Source organism: Cyclopterus lumpus, chromosome 17 (assembly GCF_009769545.1).
Source record: "Cyclopterus lumpus isolate fCycLum1 chromosome 17, fCycLum1.pri, whole genome shotgun sequence".
NCBI lineage: Eukaryota > Metazoa > Chordata > Actinopteri > Perciformes > Cyclopteridae > Cyclopterus > Cyclopterus lumpus.
The window spans coordinates 9,240,007-9,260,864 of record NC_046982.1 but is presented as its reverse complement, the minus strand read 5'-3'; the positions used below and the strand labels follow the sequence as shown (position 1 = coordinate 9,260,864).

The 20,858-nt window shown below is 41.6% G+C and overlaps 1 protein-coding gene across 9 annotated transcripts in view; it reads right to left on the bottom strand.

Annotated features, from left to right (window-relative positions):
• Positions 1–20,858, bottom strand: part of kcnab1b (potassium voltage-gated channel, shaker-related subfamily, beta member 1 b) — a 34,020-nt gene extending 13,162 nt beyond the window's left edge. For 2 of the 9 annotated variants that reach the window (XM_034555752.1, XM_034555761.1), the window contains exons 1-7: positions 12,944–13,393; positions 11,577–12,126; positions 3,506–3,549; positions 2,262–2,299; positions 1,554–1,633; positions 833–877; positions 24–68 (exon numbers count right to left, since the gene is read on the bottom strand). In XM_034555752.1, the coding sequence (XP_034411643.1) occupies positions 24–68; positions 833–877; positions 1,554–1,633; positions 2,262–2,299; positions 3,506–3,549; positions 11,577–11,791 (467 nt within the window). In that variant the 5' untranslated portion in view covers positions 11,792–12,126; positions 12,944–13,393. Of the gene's footprint in view, positions 1–23; positions 69–832; positions 878–1,553; positions 1,634–2,261; positions 2,300–3,505; positions 3,550–11,576; positions 12,127–12,943; positions 13,394–13,501; positions 13,529–13,853; positions 13,889–20,741 lie in introns of those variants that run through there. The other 7 variants (XM_034555754.1, XM_034555756.1, XM_034555757.1 and 4 more) reach the window with 7 other exon arrangements.

The following is a 20,858-nucleotide window of genomic DNA, read 5'->3' as shown; positions in this document are numbered from 1 at the left end:
CACATGCATGCACACACACTTACTTTCCTCCCCAGTAAAGCTTTGTGGTGATCACCAAGCTGGATCTCCTGAGGGAAGACAGACAGACAGACACATTAAAAGGTCATGAAAAGGACTCCACCAAGATAGCGGCCTTACTATAAAATGCAATTCAACTGTGAGCCACGGAAAACTTTAAAGTCTTTTACATGGTTCCATTTAGGCAGGATATGTTAGTGAATCAAAAGCTAAGATATTCTGCACCTTCCACCGCTTTAATTGACCATGTACAATGCTTGAAAGCAGACGTACGTGAACAAATTAGGCACAAGCATCTTGCACACAACCACCATGTGGTCCAAATTGTTGGGCTTTTTTTTCATGGATTGGGCTTGTGTCCTTCATTTCAATAAAGGGAAACTTAAAAAATAACATAAAGTGTTTCCCAACCTGGGTTCAGGACCCTCCAAAGGGATTCTAACATAAATCTAAAATTCTGGATCACAAGATAATTGAGGTAATGAGAAAGAAAATACATGTCTGTTTCACAAAGTCATGCTCATTTTACCCGCTAAAGCACAGCTTCACAGAGATTACATCATTTGAAATGACTCGCCTAAAAGGATAGGGACAACTGTTTTACACAAAATAACGTCTCAACCTTTGTGGAAACTGTTTCCTGAAGGGCCTTCGCTCACAAGACATGGCAGTTTTATCTCTGGCTGCCAGAGATAAAACATATAGATTTTGTTGATTTGTCCACACACTTTTGGCCAAGTAGTGCGTACCCACATACATCATCTAAAAACCTATTCATGGAACACATTTAGAATCTTAAGAGACTTTACTTTACCTCCAGCACTTTTTCTTGATGATGTTTCCTAGGATTATCTCCGCTCTGCACAGAACAAAATACACAAGAAGATGATGAGATTATATCTCAGGCTGCCAGTTCTCTGAGAGGTTGTAAGCGTGACTGTTATCAGCCACACATCTACAGCATGAATAGCTGATTAAAAATCAGCAGGAGTACAAGATCAAGGATAAACACCTGTAGTATCGTATGCCTGGATTTCACCCACAACCTTGAAATTAATATTCATCTCCATGCACCAGCCTTCCCTGCAGCATTTGGCGAGACAATGTCCAGGCCTACAAAGTTAGATTGAGCTGTGAACATAATGGGGAGACTCCAGTGATGAATGAGATCATGTAGATCCCTTTAGAGTCAAGCTGCTTTTCATCTTTGTATGTCTAAGGTGAATAAGTCCTGGTCTGGGGCTAAACCTTGCTAATAATCTTGTGTCCTATGGGGGTAAAGGCTGGCAAGGCCTTAACCAATCTGAAACAACTCTGTTAGCACTTTAGTAGCACTTAAATGGCTCTTACGGATAGCACTTTGTAGTTTAACTTTATTGAAGAAATTGTACTTTTTTCGATTCTTGTTGTTCTGAGTTTGTACTCTTGGTTGAATGCACTTATTGTAAGTCGCTTTGGATAAAAGCGTCAGCTAAATAAGATAAGATAAGATAAGATAATCCTTTATTAGTGACATGTAATGTAATGTAACTCACTTTCCGCCAGCGTAGACTTCAGCCGTGTCGAACAGGTTCACGCCGCTCTCGTAGGCAATAGTCATCAGCTGCTCTGCCACCTGATACAGACGAGAAGAAATTCCCCTCACGGACTTCAGTGTGGTATAATGTACAACTATAAATATGACCCGAAATGACTCTTCAAAACGGAGGGGCTGGGAAAATTCCCTGAAGAAGCTCAAGGAGAGTACATTTCTTTCCCACTGAGATACACAAAACCAGGAACACTGCCCAGCTGCTTGTTGAGTAAAGTTGTTTACTGCCCAATATATTTCCCAGACTATCCTGACCTAGTTTCTGTAGTTTATTCAGAGCCATACACGGGAAGGCCAATTTTGTCATGATGACTTTGTCTTTCTGTACTCGGCTCCTGTTTTAGTTTTTGTGAGTTTGTTTGTTTCTCTGTGTGTGTCAGTTAGTCCCAGTGGCCATCGAGCTGTCTTCAATTCAGTGGCTTCACCCCTTCAAGGCCGGGTCAAGGCACTGGAAGTGGTCTTCCGCTTCGTAACTTGTGACAGGGAGAAATACGACTTCACCACTTGGATTTGGAAGAGCAAACAGGAACTTAACAGCCTGTGATACAGTATCAGGAAAATGGTAATGGAATGATTACTAACAAAATTGCTCCCTCGAGGGTGACAAACTGAGCTGTGACAACTGAATGACGGATTTGACATAACGTCTTACCTCATCGGAGATTTGACCTCCAAATGTTACCCATGTGCCTGTTGAAGGAAACATCAAAGTCAAAGTTTTGGAACAAACTTAAAACATGCGAGACCTTTTGTAAAACCACACTCACAGTCATTTCAGTCATGCATTAATTATCATTTTGACATTTTGGCATGGATACATGACAAAATGACCTCGCCCTGAAACCATCACAGCCAAATGTCAGGGTTGAGTCTTAATAGGTTGAAAGAAAGAAATGTTCACTGCCATATGAGATTCTTGTGAGTAAGCGTGCTTGAAGCTAATTAAAGATTCCTGTATCAAGAGTCAACATATTTCTCATTAATCTACCGGCATCTCATCTAGACTGGGAATACTTTTTTATCATATTTTTTATTAAAGATTTTGTTAATATTTTTCTTGTTTTACACTTCTACTTCTGTTTTTTCTTTAGCACATTGCAGATTTTAAACAGATAAAGCTATACATTGGAGACAAGTAACAGACATCAAGGGTTGTAGTAAAGTGCTGAGAACTGGATGTAGACAAAAAGAAAACAAATGAAAATAAACTTTTAGGTGAACTCTGGCTCCTTCATATGTTTGTTTCTGTTGAAGAATGACTACATGTCCCTGTTAGATACAATAAAATATAGAAACATGGACAGACTGCACTGACCAACATAAGGCTATTCTTGCATATATATATATATATATATATATATATATATATATATATATATATATATATATATATATATATATATATACTGTATATACCAAGCCTCACTTCAACCAGCATAGGCTCAAGTTCATGTTCACCTTCTGTTCTGATCCCATCGCAAGCGGCTTTATTTCATCCCCCACTAATAAGAAATAATACGCACACACACACACACACAGAGAGAATTACTCAATGAATCAGCCCTATCAAGATGAATTATCACACACATTCAATGTACCCTCTAGTGTATGTGTGTGACAATTGAACTTGTTTGCTGAAACCAGCTATTGATGAAATATTAACAAGAAGAATATTAACACTGCAAACAGCTTTGTGCCGTCTCTCACGACTCTCCATACAAATGAAAGATCACGAGGTTTAGAACAGGGTGACATAATATAATGAGATTTAAAACACTATCCACTTCTGCTGGGCTCTTTCAATGGCTCTATATTATCTCTCTACATACACACACACACACACACACACACACACACAGATAAATTGAGTTTTCACTTGGATGCTTATGTACTCACCAAGCCCCAGACAGGAGACACGCAACCCAGATTTCCCCAGGTTCCTATGAAGAAACATATGATAAAAAACAGAGTAAAAAAAAAAAGGTTTTGTTCAGGCTCAGGCAAATGTGTCATCATACAAATGTGATTGCAATTACTGTGCTGCTGTATTTTGCTCTGGGCGCAGACATATTTTCTGCTGAAACAAAGCCAAAATATATCTGGTTTCCACATCATAACTCAAGACACTGGAATGAGATGACAACAATTTTACTATTGTGGAGCTTACAATACAGCAAACAAATCACTTGTACTTGCAGTCTGTAGTGCATTAATTATAACGATCTAGCTTGTCATGTGTGATCGAGAGGAGAATCCCTGAATGTGACGGTCACCTTTATCACACCTGCAATGATGATTCAGAATTTTAGAGATTACAGGAGGGAGTTGATTTATTCCATCAATATGAATCCCACCTTCTCTGGAAGAAGATTGTGGCCCTCTAAAGACCCTGAAAATTATACTCATAATTGAAACAAATCCAAAAACTGCAATGGGGAGTGTGTTTATCTTTGTCCGTCCCCCCCCCCCCCCATCCCTCATTCAATCGCCTCTTCTTCTATTCACAACCGTTGACATCCTCCTGCAGCAGGACGCACATAACAGATCATTTACATCCAGCTGATCTGCAGCGATAATTCGGCTCTCATTAACGCAATGGAAGATAAACTAAGGCAGAGTTCTTGCCACCATCCACTCAGAGTCTCAGGGCTCCATTCCCCATGATGTGGCACAATCTGTGCCACATCATGTCCAACGGAGAGGGAAACTCATGTGGCACGTGTGTTTGATGACTTAACACCAGCAATGACAGCGAGAGCCACCACATGTGTCTTCCCTCAGAGTGATGTATGTGGACTGTAGGTGAAAGAGAACTGCGTCAAGGGGATTCACATCCCGGCGAAGGGAGACGTCTGAAAGAGGAAGTGATTTGAAGCAAAACGCGACGACATTGTTGGACAGACTCGTCGGAGCCACATGCACACGCTTCATCTCGAGAGGAGAATTTGAGACACAACCTCCCAGTTTAGAGGATTGTACCTTCTGCTTGGTTTTGCAGGCATTTACTCATTACAACAAATGAGGCCGTAAACAAAAAAAAGGTTTTCAGTGCTTTTCTTATGCCTGGCAACTAATGGCCTGTGCACGACAAGCTGAAGGCGGACTAATCCGAGCCCGTGCTATGAAAATCGTGCCCTTGGCCAATTCAATTAAATGTTCAACATGGTGAAGCGTCAGTCATCGTGTCAGTAGTTCAGACGAGCGCCAAGATGAAAAGCAGGAAAAGACGTAAGGAAAGGTGTTTACACATCAGCACTTTCTTGATACATCTATGGGCTCTTTGATGCGCTGTGTATTGAGGCACTGACATCTCTCCGCAGTCACACATCGTGGGATGCGTTCTTGTCTCTGATACGGTGGGGGAGTTTGGATATTGTGTCCTCCGTCTCTCTGATGTATTATCGAGTGGGAGCTCAGATGCATGAAAGTGTGGGGGAGGGGCTGTACAGCAGGTTGGACTGAACCTATGTGTGTGTTCTGTCGGGGTGTTATTGAGGGCAAACCGCACAGATGATGAGGGATGTTTACCGCTGTATTTATTGCAAGTCGCTCTGGGTAAAGCATCTGCCTGGAATAGTTGGCAAACTGTACATACAGTACATTCTTCATTGGTACCGTTTGCATGTTTACACTGACAAGTCGATGCACATTATCCACACAATAAACACACGCTTGCAAGAATGTTCCATCTCCAGATAGGTGGTTGTCCTCGGAAAATGGCTCACTTTGTTTTAGGAGATCCTCCATAAGCTGTGTTTACAGTGTTTGTGTGATGTTTTAAAAGAATTTAAGATGCCTTAATGATAGCAGAAGAGCAGAGCTGACGTTCAGCTGGCGGAGAAGCGGCCTCGCTGCTGTATTCTTGTCCCCGGTGAAGCAACAGCATCGGCCGTACCTGATTATTAACCACACAGCCGGATGTAGCACATTAATAGATCTGTCCAGGTCTGGTAAGTGGGTGCCAGCAGAGGCACGTTGCTAAAGAAGCTAATGATTCAGGGTATTATGTTGTGTCATCAGCAACAAAGGAAGGAACAAGAATGACTTTGTGTTCAAGAGAAAATGGGTGCTTGTGTGCACGTGGGAGAGAAAAATAGGGTTGCAGAGGCACACGTTCTCTATATATTATATTGTTAATGAGAACAGTAGTAAGGAAAGGAAAACAGGCCGATACAAAACTGCACATCAACACGTTTGCTGTGTGGCTTGGTCGCTCATGCTTGGATGGTGCCCAAAAGAAGCCTTGAAGTAAAATGACAAATGAGTCATTTAAAGACGCCCCTCACACAAACCTGTCACAGCTTATGAACATCCTGTGAGCTGCTATGTAGCCCATTCCATTCTTAGTGGATCCCCAGTTGAAATAAAATAAAAACAAATGGCAACATCTGGCTTCATTTATTGTGTTTAAATCTTTGGCATGACCTCATATTGTGGGAGGTTTTGTTTTTTTCTCCTTAGAAAAAATAACATATTTCAAGTCACACCCGGGATGTTTTCTTTCCTGGTACAATATTTGTAAGCTAACACTTTCTTCAAGATTGTGAGTAAACAGATAAACACCTCTCACTCGCTGGGGATTAATGCAGACTAAGAAAACCCACTCTGGCCAACCTTGATGGGTGGAGTGATTAGACAATGCCCACCTTCTCGGTGCACCGCTGTCCTGATGGCAACAATAATGTTCTTATCAAACTGAATTCTGCGCAGGGAAGAAAGGCGGGTCATATTCTAAATATATCAAAGCTGGGGTCTATGTGGGTGGGATGAAAGAAGGGAATGGAAATCAAGCACTTTAAGGGAAAAAAATGACTAAAGAGAAAAGCTCCAGCAGAGTTGCTGGGGAAAAGAAATCACCGATGAAGCCTTCAGGCCTCATGGCTGAATTCTCACCAATGACAGAAGACAGGAAATGAATGGAGAAGAGAAGGATAAACAGTGCTATAAAGAGAGACAGTAAAACAAGAGACACTAGAAACATACTGCCGATGCATTGTTGCAAGACCAAGCCCCAAGTCTAAGCAGATCAAACGCCCTCTACAGATAAAGCATTCTATATGACACAGAGTGGGAAATAGGAAATGACAGCCAGCTCCCTACAGGGCCCTGCACAATGTGCAAGTTTGTGTGTGTGTGTGTGTGTGTGTGTGTGCGTGTGTGTGCGTGCGTGCGTGCGTGTGTGTGCAATGACGAGCCAGAGTCTGGACATGACTTTCTGCTTCGTTTTTTTCCAAACGGCCAAAGTCAACATTGTTTCAACTTTTTCATTATGCAGTATAACCAGACCATCGTATGCATGCACACACAGCTATTCAAAACTCTGCATGGTTAAATAATCTCTCACACAATAACAGTTTCGACAGATACGCATGATTGAAGCTACTGGCCTGTGGGTTGATTCTGTTTTGAAAAACATGTGGGCAGATCTGAAGTGGTTGATTCAGAACATTGTAGAGAGCTTAGCAGTGTGGGGAAAAAATCATGTCATGGTAACTGGAAAACCTTCATACAGTACTGGTAGAAAGAATGTCACGGTATCTTTTTAGGTTTGGTGTCTGTTCATCGTAATAAAAAATAAATAAAAAAAGCCAAACTGAAACGTTTTATTCATCTGCATTGTCAAAGATCTTAGAATGTTTACGGAGAAAATGAGATGAAATCGTTGCTTTGTAGTGCTATCCTAACAGCAATTATGATATTATAAAATAAATGCGGAATATCGGCACAATATCTTGCCATCCTGAACTTCTGATGCACACTGGCTTTCTGTTGACCTCAAAGCATTTCTGCAAGTTGAATGTTGGGTGTTTTATGTGACATTTGACAAACTCACAATATTAATAAAGACTTATGAAAATGGCACAAATAGATTTAGCGGGTCGCGTTTATCAGATTATTTAATAATGTACCTTTGCCAGCCCAGCCAACAAGCATGGTTTTGTAATTTACATTTAATTTATTATATTAGTATACTCCTGTTATACACATGCAGCAGTGTTGTCTTTCATTTTCATGCCTTCCAATTATCTCTGTGATAACAGTCGGTTTACAGAGGCCACTTAAGGAGAAAAAGCACTTTATTTACTATTATAGAACCATTATGCACACAGGAAACCATTTTAATTCTGACCTTTAATTAAAATGCTAAATCTATGCAAAACGTCCTGGCTGCTTAACTGGGAGTTTGGGTGGATCTTATCCTCGGGGGCTTGTTGTGTAGCTCCTGTTATGCAGGAACTACACATCACAGAAGAATGGCTGTGACATGAAGTGAAGTGAATGATGTTAGAACCTAAAATACAACTATTTGATTGAAGGCTGTTTTTACGCAACAGTGTGTCTCTGAGCAACAGCAGCATGATGGTCACCATGAGCGCAGACGCACATGAAGTCATGCAAACGCACTCGCATGTACGCACACAGACACCTGCGCATGCACACACATGCCCAAAGTTCACATCAAAATCACAAAGATAAACACATGGAGAGCAACAACGAAGCCATTTAAGATTTTGTGGTACAGCCTGAAAAGAGCCACAGCTGCAGAATATCTGTTGTCTTTCTGTGGACAGACAGACGGAGGGTTGCATCAGACCTCAGAACACAGCCATTCTGTGTAATCTTCACACACCAATGTGTAAACCCACTGAAGGATTTGTGGTACAAAAAAAAAAAGCAGATTTCTTGCTGACTTCCCCGCCAAATTAGTGAAAGGCCTCAACATATAACATCAACAAAAGAACTTGACAATAATATTCTGCATGTCTTCAGTCATTTTTCATTTCTGAGATCTGAGCAGAAGAAACCCATTCTCCGCTATCAATGATTTAGGTGACTCAGGCGAAATGATAGTGTCACACCAAAGTCACTTACACCAGTATTTTTGCTTTGAGGTTTGATAGCCCATTGGTTTATTAAATGGAGATGTTGACTTTAAAGGATCAAGCTCTTAAAGGCACAGCACAAAAACAAGAGGGTAATACCTTCCAAAGACCAATAGGACCCACTTATGGCTCTAGTCAGCAGTTACAGTATCTTTTTAGGTTTGTGTTGTATCAAAATGAAGGAACCAAACCGAAATACGTTCTAGCTCAATGTCAAGGGTTTTAAATGATTATGGAGGGTACCGTATTACGAAATTATAAAATCCTACGGTTCGATTACAATAATGGAAAAAATAATTGCAGAACAGCGATACGGTATCTTGCCATGTCCTGATTTCTCACGCAAACAGGCAATTCTGTGGTCACAAACAACCTCCACTTTATGCATTACTCACACTGTCGACACACAGATGTGTACACAGCAGAGAGGGCCTGTCTCTCGGCTGGCCACTGATAAGCCTGCATCCGAAGGAAATGACAGAAAGGATTTTTGCCCATCTGAAGCGCAGCTCAAACCTCCCGGACTGTCAGAAGGCCTTCTGCTGCCTAACGACCGTTGTAAAATTCAACCCATGCGACCGATGGCTCCCTACCAGGAATCAGAAATAATCTGCACAATTTGTGAAGCCAGTAACAACCGCATGTTTTGTTACATCACACATTTTGTGGGTTTCTACATTATTTTAAGAGCGAGAAAGACGTCCAACAGCATTAGAAGGTTTCATAGAACAATTAGAACCCCACTATATTCAGCAACACCATATATTGCCATGACAACTAAAATGCTGCGGATGGTGGTATTATTAGTTTATGCTCGCTCGCGCTGCACACTGCATCTCCTGCTTCAACTTCCTACGCCTTCAGATGTTCTCATTGCGTAGCCTCAACGCCACATACATGCACTCATGCATGTAATGCAATGTGCCGAATGCAAATGCCCACAAACACACACACACACACACACACACACACACACACACACACACTTTTTGCAAAAATGTGCTTTAATTTCGTTATCACGCAGAGAAAATTGAAAGAGTTTGTTCAACACAGATTTAGTTGCAGACCCGGCTTCACCTCTAGAGAAAGATACTGTATGGCGTCCGAAACAATACAAGCATCTACTTCATGCAGCTACGAGTCAGTGGTTTGAAAAGAAAGGGAGACAGCGATACAGTACTGGGAGAGCAAGGCAGAGCAATTTTAAGACAAACAGGAAGCAGAGAAAGAATGTGACAAATGAGATATTACCAACATTTGCTTCTCTGTGGTGAAAATAGGGAATTTGCTGAAGGCTTACAGGAAGCTTTACAGCTAACATCCTGCACCTGTTTTTAGAAGGAGCAAATCCTCTTCAAAAACAAAAACATTTTAGAGGCCATGGACTTTAGTCAGTACTCCAACATGTTTGTATCAATTCCTCTCAGAAAAATAGAAGCAATAGTGAAACAAGCATGGAGACATGTGGTTTTTGCTTTGGTTGCATCTGTGAGTATAATAGAAAAAAAAGGTTTAAATGATGGATAAATGATGGATAAAAAAAACAAAAAAACACAATACAATTTCAAAATGAATCTTCTTGGTAGAAAGATACATGTACATGCTGAAACAGTTAGCACAATAGAGTCCCCCAGCTTGTTTGATTCTGGGGAACAGATTGAAGTTAGCCATTTCAATGTTGTTATGGAAACGAGATGAGATTGTGTGACAAGCAGACACTTACACATTTAGCTGCTCCGCATTCAATCTGCTGCAATTCTGCTAATTGCCTCTTCTCTGTGAACTGACCCGTGTGCCCCAATTTTCTCTTCCATTCACTCTCTAATTCTGCCTTTTCTGTCTTTCTGTCGTCCTTTTCTTCTTTCTAACTCAATCCCTTACCATCATCCCCTCTCAGTCTCTCTGTGAGGATGTCACCTCCTCCAGTGGGAACTGGACGCTTCTGTCTTGCTCCGGAGGTCTGGGTTAAGAGCCCACTCATTAAGATGGGAGAACAATGTTTACCTTTGTTACTACTCACACAAACACATACATTAACTGTGACACTTTCCCAAATGTACTGTATGGTCACGGACGGTTATAGAGAGCTTCTTGCAGCATGGTCGGAGTCTTGTACTGATGCTGGTGATATTGAATTAGATCACGAGAAATGTTCAAGATCAAACTCAGTTTGGTGGTGTGCCGTTTGATTTGTAATCAGTTTTATTGGTAATATTATCTCTATTTATCCTACACATACAGATTGTTTACTCCTGCTACTCCTGCTAATGATATAGTGTCTATAAACATTTTGTCATATTGAACCTTATGGTATCCATACTGTACTGCAGCATCAGCTATACTCCCACATTTGCCACAAAGCCCCTCAAAACCGCTCTCTATCGACAGATTGTTGTCAGTACAAACAGCTCAGTACCAATGTCAGCTTCATTGTGATCATTTCAAATGAGTTTTTTCGATGTGGCTGCACATGGTTATTATGGTTCATATTTGGTTTTCATGATATAAGTATGGTAATATTATTGTGACAGGTATTTTATTTCTTTGTGTTGATCCTTTCATGTAATGGAATGATATTTATTTCCAGGGTATTATCTACATGCAGTAAAAGGTTTAATTTGTCTAATATGCCCTTCTAAAAAAAAAAAGCTTTTAAACCCACTTTTCTGTGTGCTTGAAAAACACATGTTCTGTATTTGTATCTGTCATTAACACACCAACATATGTTGTCCCCCACTCAAATTACAATTAAAGCAATTCAATAAAACTCCAAACAACCTTTGAGGTCCCAGATCCTAGTTTTAGTTAGTTTAGTTTTCTTTTGCCTGACCCGCGTGGAAAATCGACATAAGTGAATATGCTAGAAACGGTAGAAAAACAAGATACCTGAAATTATTATATCAATTAAAAGAGCCCCGATGGAGACAATGAAGATATATGAGCAATGACAGGTGATGAGTGGGATGGTGTGTGTTTGTGTCAAGATAAAATACATTTTCTAAGATGCAGATGTATTGGCAACTCTTTATGATTATAGCACAATTAACAGTGCTACAGCAAACTAGGGACATCAGTCTACGTACCGGTACTTCATGCCGGTGAGCTTGGCGGTGGACTCCTTGAGGTTGTGGTGGTAGCGGTGGGAGAAGGAGCCCAGGCTGCGAGCTATCAGGGCCACGGTGCGGAAGCGGGCGCGGGCCTTGCTGGCTGTGTTGGGGCTGGCGGCGTTCTGCTTGCTGTGCTCACCATTACGCGGGGCCTTTAGCCCGTGGTCCGTGCACGCAAAGGACACCTGCATGGCTGTTGGCGAAGGCCACGAGAGCTACTCAAAGACCAACAAGGCTTTGTATGGGTCCTTGAAGTACGTAAGAGTCTTTTTCTCTGTCCGTGGAACTTGGATTTTGTCCTTGTTGTTCTTATGTGAAGTTGAAAGTCAGTGGTCCAGGCCAGTTCTGCCTGGTGCTGCTGAATCTCATATGGAAATCACAGGCAGGAATGATGGGAGCATGAGATTGTCCAGTTTCTTTTAGGAGAAGAATCTGAAGCTGATGTCAGATTTGGACATAGCGGCAGTGCAGTCCTGGTCAGTGTGTGGGGAGTTGAGACGGGGATCCTGTGCCGGTCTGACTCCACCTGAATATATGAGAGAGGATGGAGATGGAGGGAGAGGGGTGAAGGAGAAGAGGCACTGAATGAGTCTCTGAGAGAGTCACCCAATTGAGAAGAGCACTTGAGAGCGTGTGTGTTGCAAAGAGTTAGAGGCGTGAGGGTACAAGGTGTGAGGAGACGAGGAAAATGTTCTGCTAAACAATGAAAGAAGAGAAAACCCTGTGAAACCTCTCTGTATTCTCTTTTCTCATGCTGTTTTCTCATCTTTAGTGTTTTCTACCCACCTCTCTAATCTGCTTTGACGTGGAAATATGTAGAATGAGAGCAATTCTGCCCTATAGTTTTTTCTTGCCTTTCTATCTCGTTTCTTTTTCTTTCTGCATCTGTCCTGTTTTATTTTCCTCACTATTTAAACGGCACTTTTCCTTCCCAACTAAAATTAAATTGATTTCTTGCTTATTTTGGATTAGTTCATTTCTCATTCCAATTTTAATGCGTTTCTCTTTGGGGTGTCTGGGAGGATTTGTCATGCAGCCGGGAGTTGTGGGTGTCTGAGGAGTGTTTTTCGCCCTCCAACCACAGCTAAGCCTTTTAGTCAAAAACCTGAAGTGAGGAGAGCAACGCTGGACCACCACACTGGCCTTTCGACGCTGTACACATATGCACAAAAACAGGCATAATCACAGACACCCTCGAGAACCTGTCACACATCTTAGAAATAAGGTCATGCTTTCACAGAAAAATCAAACGCCTGCAAATTACCACTTGCAAATCTTCTCTGGCAAACAAACGCATTTGTTTCCACTTACGACACACACAATTAAATCGTTTCTGTTCTTACACACAGTGAGTTGTCTCCGAGAAACAGAGAAGAGATTCTTGATTGACGTGTGCCCTCCTGCAACTTTGAGAGGAATCAAGCGTTGTTACACAGCGGGCAGAGACCACGCAAAGATCCGCATCCCAACAGCAGAAGCGTTTCCAGCAGCTGTCCTCAGATCCGGAGAACAGCCTTGTCCCGTCTCCAAAGTCCCTGAGCAAGTAACACAGGCTTTACGGTCCCCGGCTTTGCAGCAAGAATGCTCTGTTTGATAAAGGGACCCTGGAATGGAAACAGACAAGCGGAGATGAGGAGGAGGAGTAGAAAGCAGGATGCATGGTACCTCACTTCAGGGAGAAGAGGACAGATGCAGTGAGGAGGCGAGAAGCAGCGCGTGCTGAGTGTAGAGAGAGAGTGAGCCATGCGCTGAATGAGGGAGAAACACTGTCTACAAGCTACTGGCTCAGACTCACTGACTGGCTGAAAGAACTGCAGTGTTTTTTCACTATGGCGCCACACACACTCACAGAGAGCGCGCGAGAGAGAGAGTGAGAGAGAGAGAGAGAGAGAGAGAGTTACAATATTCTGAATGGAAATCACAGGAGTAGAGTTGATGTGCGAGTTCATTTACTTCAGGCTAAAAGTCAAAGTGGCATGGTGGTTGATTACAGTTACCTACATGTGAATGTCACAGCTACGTTTCCCTTCGCTGGTGACGACTTATGTGACATTTTACTTGCGACACCCTCTTTTTGTTGACTGCCATTATTACAGCGCTTGCCCTCTTTCCACATGCAGTAACATTTACACTAACCAACTAACCAAGTACTAACCAATCCTCCTGTACAAATTTCAGTTTATTTTTTTTTCAGTTAGCATAACATCCGTCCATGTTTTGTACTGGGAGAAATTACAGGCTATAGTTCATTACCGTCTCAAAGACGAACCCAGGGAGACCGACACAGACATCTCAGAGCAGATGTTAAGGGGCACACTGAAATAAAACATAAATCGTGTACTTTCCTCCCCCACTAAGCAGTAATGTGACAATGCATGATTTCATGGTTCATTGAACATCCACAAACCTCCAGGCCGGCACAGTTTTATTTATATCCTTGTTGATTGCATTTGATAACAGCGAAAATCCGTTGGGGGAAGATTTATACGACTCTGGCTCAGTGGAAGAGCAGGGTCGTCTTTCAATCTTAGCCCATGTCGATGTGTCCTCGGACAAGACACTTAACCCCAAATTGCTCTAGCCCGCGGTGCCTGTTGTATGAATGTTAGTTAGTCCTGATGGGCAGGTGGCACCTTGCATAGTAGCCCCTGTCATCAGTGTATGACTGGGTGTGAATTGGTGAATGATGACGAGAAAATGTTAAAGCGCTTTGAGTTGTCGGAAGAGAAAAGCGCTCGAGACGCGTTTACGGCTCTGACAGTAGGCCCGCCCTAAAGTGTACTTCTCTTTATGGTCTATTTGAATCTAAATTTGACCATCATTTACAAAATGAACATCATGCTGTATTGAAGAAGACTTGAGACCATAAACTCATGTTTACATTGTTTACTGAGGGAATAGATCAAATGAGAAGGAGGGCCATTTTCTCATAGACTTCCATGAAATCTGACTTCTTCTCCCCCTGCTGGTCAGTATAGATAATGCACGTTTTAAGACACTTCCGCATTAGCTTCACTCGGCAGAAACGGAGTTTGCCGCCTGGTCAAGATCCAAAAATCCTGGATAGAATAATACCCTGGATCTTCCCAAATGGCAACTTAATTGAGTTATTTATAAGACCTGCCTGTGAATTGTCTATTAAACTCACGTCTTGAATTACACAGGCTTTTGGGTTAAGGACTTGAAGTCTCAAAGCCCAATCTGACATCATCAGGGTTATTTTGCAGACTTTGGAAAGCTCCCTTCAGAGCCACAGAAGCCATTATATAACTAAATAGCAGTTTTCACAGAACCAGAAGCTCTCTCTTTGACGAGTAAACTGATCTTGATGTGTAAAATCCATGGAGTGCACCTTTAAATCACACAACCTTCCAGTAGAACAAAAGAAATGCTGACATTTCTGCATCCTCTAGCTCTCTCTGCCCTGTGGGCAAACCCTGATTTGGCTTGATCATGTTGTTCTGCGACTTTCTTGAAAGGTAACTGTTGGACAAAGTTGCGATCATTTCTCGAATGTTACCGACGCCTCCGAGGCTACATCCTCCTCCCTGTCGATCCCATTTGAAAGTGTGTCAGTCAAAAGCGTCAACGAGAACTGTTTCATTCTCTGCTGGAATCCCCAGCAGGCGATAACGCTCCTACCCCGAGGCAAACCACTCTGCTTTAATTGCTCCAGTAAGAACCTCTAATAAAGTTAGAAAACTCTGTTGCTAAGACACAAACCTCCACCGAGTACACACATGTTGAAAGAGATGAGCCGTGACGCTGCACTGATTTCCTACAGCGTGGAACATCTGTCAACTTGATATCATTCCAAAACGCTGCATCTATCTATGCAGAGAGAAAAGGTGATTTCCATGACCTAAAACCACTCTATCCAGGTTTCAAAATTCCGGGAATATTCAAAGTTGGAAACTTTCCACGGGAATAAACGGCAATATACAGGAATTAACGGGAATAAACTGGACATTTTGGGGTAATTTAACTGTATTTACCTTGTCATAAGCAGACATGCATGCAAACATTTATAATACAACTTTTAAAAATGACTTTTTTGACTTTTTTGACATTTTGTGAGTAGAACTTTATTCTTTCATCGAACAACAAAAACATGAACGTTGAATAAAAAAGGTGTATTCCCTATGATCACCACACCCCAACACCAATTTTTTTTCTGTTTTTCCCTGAATCCTTTCAGGTCTAAATGCTTTCTTCCTGGACCTCATCAATGTCATCCTCACTGCTGTAAAAAGTTAGTCTACTGTATACAAATAAACTTGGTATTAAAAGTTCACTTTCTACATGAACTAGTTCAGTTCATAGTTCACATATTTTAAAATGAACTAGTTCAGTTCATAGTTCATAATTCAAAATGTTGAACTAAGTTCAAAGCTCCAAAAAAATTAACTAGTTCAGTTATTTTTTTCAATATGTTGGGAGCTATAATTGAAATCTCTATCTGTCTGCAATACCGCTCTTGGCCTCTACGCAACTCGGCACTCTCACACTTGGCAGGCAAAGGGCTGAAACGTTCAGACAACACTGATGACAAAGACGTTCAAAAACAACAGAACGTTTTATGTTTATGTTTCTGGCAGACAATGTTCCCAACCAGCTGCATTCAGGGTCCAGCTGAGCTAGGCGTGCATAGTCTTGTTCTCAACTACATTTAAGTTCCCTGTTATATGCTTTTGCAAGTAAACTTTTTTTCTTCAAAATTCCCAAAATTCCCGAGACAAAATTCCCGAGACAAAATTCCCGTGGAAACTCTTTCCGCCCCTTTGCAACCCTAACTCTATCACACAATTACAGCTCCCTAAACAGTGTTGGTTGACAGATGAACGATTTTCGTGTTGTACATTTTACCCTCGTGCTCAAAATGCTATTCAATATCTGATAGATTGTCCTTCTAAGCACTAGCCTCCTGTTGCGTGAATGAGAGATGATAAAGGGGGAGAACCTTTCCATGCTGTCTGAGGCGTCACGGCTGCAGCAGTCCCAATCTCTCGCTACTTTTCCTCCACATTCCCCCTTTTCACTCACATCTTCTGTCCGTCTGTTACCTCCTTTCTCTCATCCCCCTCTTCCATCTCTCCCCTCCAAATCCCAATTAAACACAGCCCGGCTCCCCTCACTCCGAGTCCACAGCCCTATGCAGCAGATTAGACGGCAGCGCATGTGATTGGGATTCACTGCGCGTACAAAACCACTGAGGAAGAATTGTCTGTTTAATCTCCCTTCATAGGAGGGTACCGACACAATGGTCACATTTATTAAGCGCTACAAATTTCACTCTGGGTCAGCAAGCATGCATGAAATATTGATGATGAAGCTTGACGTATGTAAAGGATTTGACTGAAAATGCAAGGTCATCATCATCATCATTATCATCATCGCCATCCTTCACCAACAGCAACCGAAACCATCAATTCTGTCATCTATTTTGATTATCATGTCATCTTTATCATCACCCCTATAACTAGTATTTGCCATTATTATTATCATTTCCACCAACACCATTATGACATTTGCCATTCTCACCATCGGCGTCATCATCAACTTTTGCCGCGATCTCATCTCAGTTTGAAGCCACTGCATTTGCTGAGACTGATGACTGCTGACATCTTTATTGTAACAGCCCCGACAGAAGCCCAGTGACCTTATCTGCCTGCCCAGAGTTATTTAATGTCTAATGGTGAGGCACTTGAGTGGTTCATAAATTCAGCGTTGATGAAAGGCTGTACCTGTACAGTTTCGACCTCAGGATAAATGGCTCCCAAGGTCACTTTGGAGTTTTAGCTTTTATGCATTGGGTGTTATTGAAACAAAAATTGGCAAAGGGCAGAATATTTCAAAGTGGCGAGCCTCCCCAGGGGGACTCCAAACTGTTTCCGGGGAGGCTCAGTGAATGGAAGGGAAGTAATATTACGTTACGTTATCAAAAGAGGATCACATAGAATCGCATTATATAATACAAATACGAAAATACATTACTTTACCCACTTTCCCAATAACAGAAACAATTTTTCTAAGTATTTGCTGTCGTCTCCATCATCCTAAATGCACAGAGGAGATTATTGATTTTACAATAAAACACTTCATAAAATACATCAGGGGAATCACAGTTTAAAGGGAAACAGCTTTTTAGTAAAAGTTACTTAGTGGGTTATTTTGAAAGAGAAAGTTGACTCCTGCCATGCCGGCAGTGCTTATATGTACCAGGATGCATTGCTGCATAGCTTCTAGCACCACACGGGCCTTTTTTTCTTGCAATGGCTAATGCAGCCACAGCCTCTCTCCACTGCATTTCTGTAGCCGTAAACCCTGGCCCAAATAAATTAAGCTGAATGTCAGCCGAAACACTGTAAAATGTCCTTTATATTTTATACTTATTTATATTTTCATTTTTGCTAATGGAAATAAAGCTAGTTTGCAATACAAGCTAAGACAAAGGATGTTACATTTTTGAGTGGCATAAGGGCATCAATGACACATGATACAAGCATATTCGACTATTATCCTGAATATGATGCACACACACACGCACACACCCACGCACACATATATGCACACACACACACACACACACACACACACACACACACACAAACACATTTAAGTATTATGAAGGACTTCGATAGTTCGACAGTTTTTTGGATGTGTGCAAATATAGATTAACCTGCAAAAAGGAAAAGACTGTACCGCTACAACAAATGGTGGTTTATTAACATAGTTCGGGGAACGAAGGCCACGCCCCGAACTCAGCTAATCATCCAAGCCCTAACTACATGCCTGTCGAACCTGTTCACTCCTTCTTCGACTCAGTTCCGACATCCCTCCCTCCCATCCCAGTTCTTGTCTTCCCATTTCTCTACCTCTTCCTCCTACAGGACTACAGGAACAACAGGGGACTCTGCACCCACCCATGAGTCTCCACCCCCGGCATTCCCTCTAACCACCGCACGCCAGCAGTCTCCCATTGCACCCCTCCAACCCTCTCTTCACGACCCCCTCTACCCTGCTCGTTCTGGCTGATAATCATCCCTCGATTCTCTCCATTCATTTATCTCGCAATAAACCAACTGTAAACTCATATCGCTATTGGCGTGGTCTTTGTTAGTGAAACAGTTGGGAGGCAAACAAGATGAAAGCTTTCTGTACTTTATTTACTCTGAATCGACTCTGAATGCTTCCACAGTAATGAACAAGATGGAATATAATATACACTATTGGTTTTGCCTTTCCAATTTAATAAGAATATACAATGGATAATTGCTGTATATTTACACAACACCATACCGCACCGTATGGCACAGTGGCAGGCCACCTTTAGTCAGAAAGTCAACCCTTTATTGCTTCAATTGACCATATTTACCATCAACACTAATTGGACATTCACATCAACAAAGGTGGCATATTTCCCCTTTAATAGTGTAACGTGCCAAGCAGATAAAAAGCTATAATCAACTGAAGAAATAGCTTCATATTTTAGATTTATTACAATTTCCTGCCTAGAGTTAGATGACAATATTAATACCACTTTCTTGTCTGTATGCTAATTTGAGGCTGAAGCTAGCAATTAGCTTCGCTAAGCATACAGGTTGGAACCAGGGAGCTAACGTTACGCTTCATACAAACGCAACAAATGTAAAGACAACGTGTAAACTCAACTTCAGTAAAACCACAAATCCTCCTTTTCTCTATTATAGATATTCAGAGCATTTATACAACATTAGCAGCAAACACCCATTCGTAATGTAACAATATAACTTTATTGGAGTAAAGTTAAAGTCTATCTGCGTAGAGAATTATGTCACCGTCCCTCTGTCTGTGTTGTAATCTTCGTTTACAGAGCCGACAGGTAATGTAAGTAAGTAAGTGGCCACACCTGTGGTCCCTCTTTAGGTCAACACTATAAACTCTGTCAGCACTATTGTTTGCAACGTTAGCTGCTAGCCGCCTGCTCTGCCATCACGGTGTTAAAGAGCCATGTGGAGGCAAATGTGCTCTAAATGTAGCTCTCTTTTCAGGAGTTAAATGATAAGTTTGATGCCGCAGCTATACAGACAGCAGCCGGCTTATTTGGCTTAGCTCAAAGACTAGAACAAGGGGAAACAGCTGATGCCACGCCATTGTTCAGATTGCCCACTAATCCGAAACCCCAATGGTCTGAAAAATGTCCAATTGAAACGGAAGCCCATCATCCGGAAAACACACGGCCATTGTTTCAAAGGCCTATTCCTCTGAAAATACAAACTCTCTATGCGAGGGGAAAAGGCATGTGTTTTAGGCTAGTTCTCAACCATATTACTTTATGGTCTACCCTTAATAAATCACACCTTTGGTTTGAACACTTTTAGATGAAACAAAATATGTATGACAAGCTCATTGGTATGTAGGGGTGCTGGCAGCTAATTTATTTACGTCAATTTGGACAGAGGTTACAGGCTAACAGTTTCCCCAATCTATTCTTTATGCTAAGCTATCAGTCTATTCACAGTCAATTCATATTTAGCCTACCAGCATTAAAAAATGTTCTTACAATCATAGTGTTATAAAGTCGAATGGATTTGGTATCATATACAATAATGTGAGTGTGAGGAAGAGAAAAAGATAATTGGACTAATTTAATACAGCCAGTCCATTAATTGTATATCTGATCATCAGTGCGGAAAGCTCACTTTCTGTCTGCTTTGCTGTGACAATCAACTCAAACATAAGCCCTATACTATACTTCATTACTTATTCAAATCCTCAGTCTTTCCACAGTACTGCCACTGAAGAGATAGCAGCATGTCTGATGGTGGCCTCATGTGCCTTAAACGTCAAGTCTAATTGCGGATGGGAATTAGTGCTGGGTCTCGCTGTGCTAAGAAGGACTCTTCCTTATCAGGAGATGATGAAAGCATGAGGTATTTAACAGAACAGGGACCCGCTGAGAAGAGTTACACTTTACTCCTTATTTCCAGTGGTTTATTAATGACATAAATTGGAATGAATTGACAAACAGGCTGATGTTTACCCTCAATTACTTCATGTTTACCTTTGAATAGATAGAAAACAAAATCCATTGTAAATCTCCTTCTACAAGGTCTACATCAGATAATGCAGCATGGCATGAAAACATGAATAATATCCTACCTGTACACCATGCTGGCTGTAGGTTGGACGGATGCTTGAAAGAAATGCACATGAAGAAGCTCCTCCAAACCCTGCTGCTCTCGAGGTCTGCTGTCTTCGAAGCTTTCTGTAAGGAAG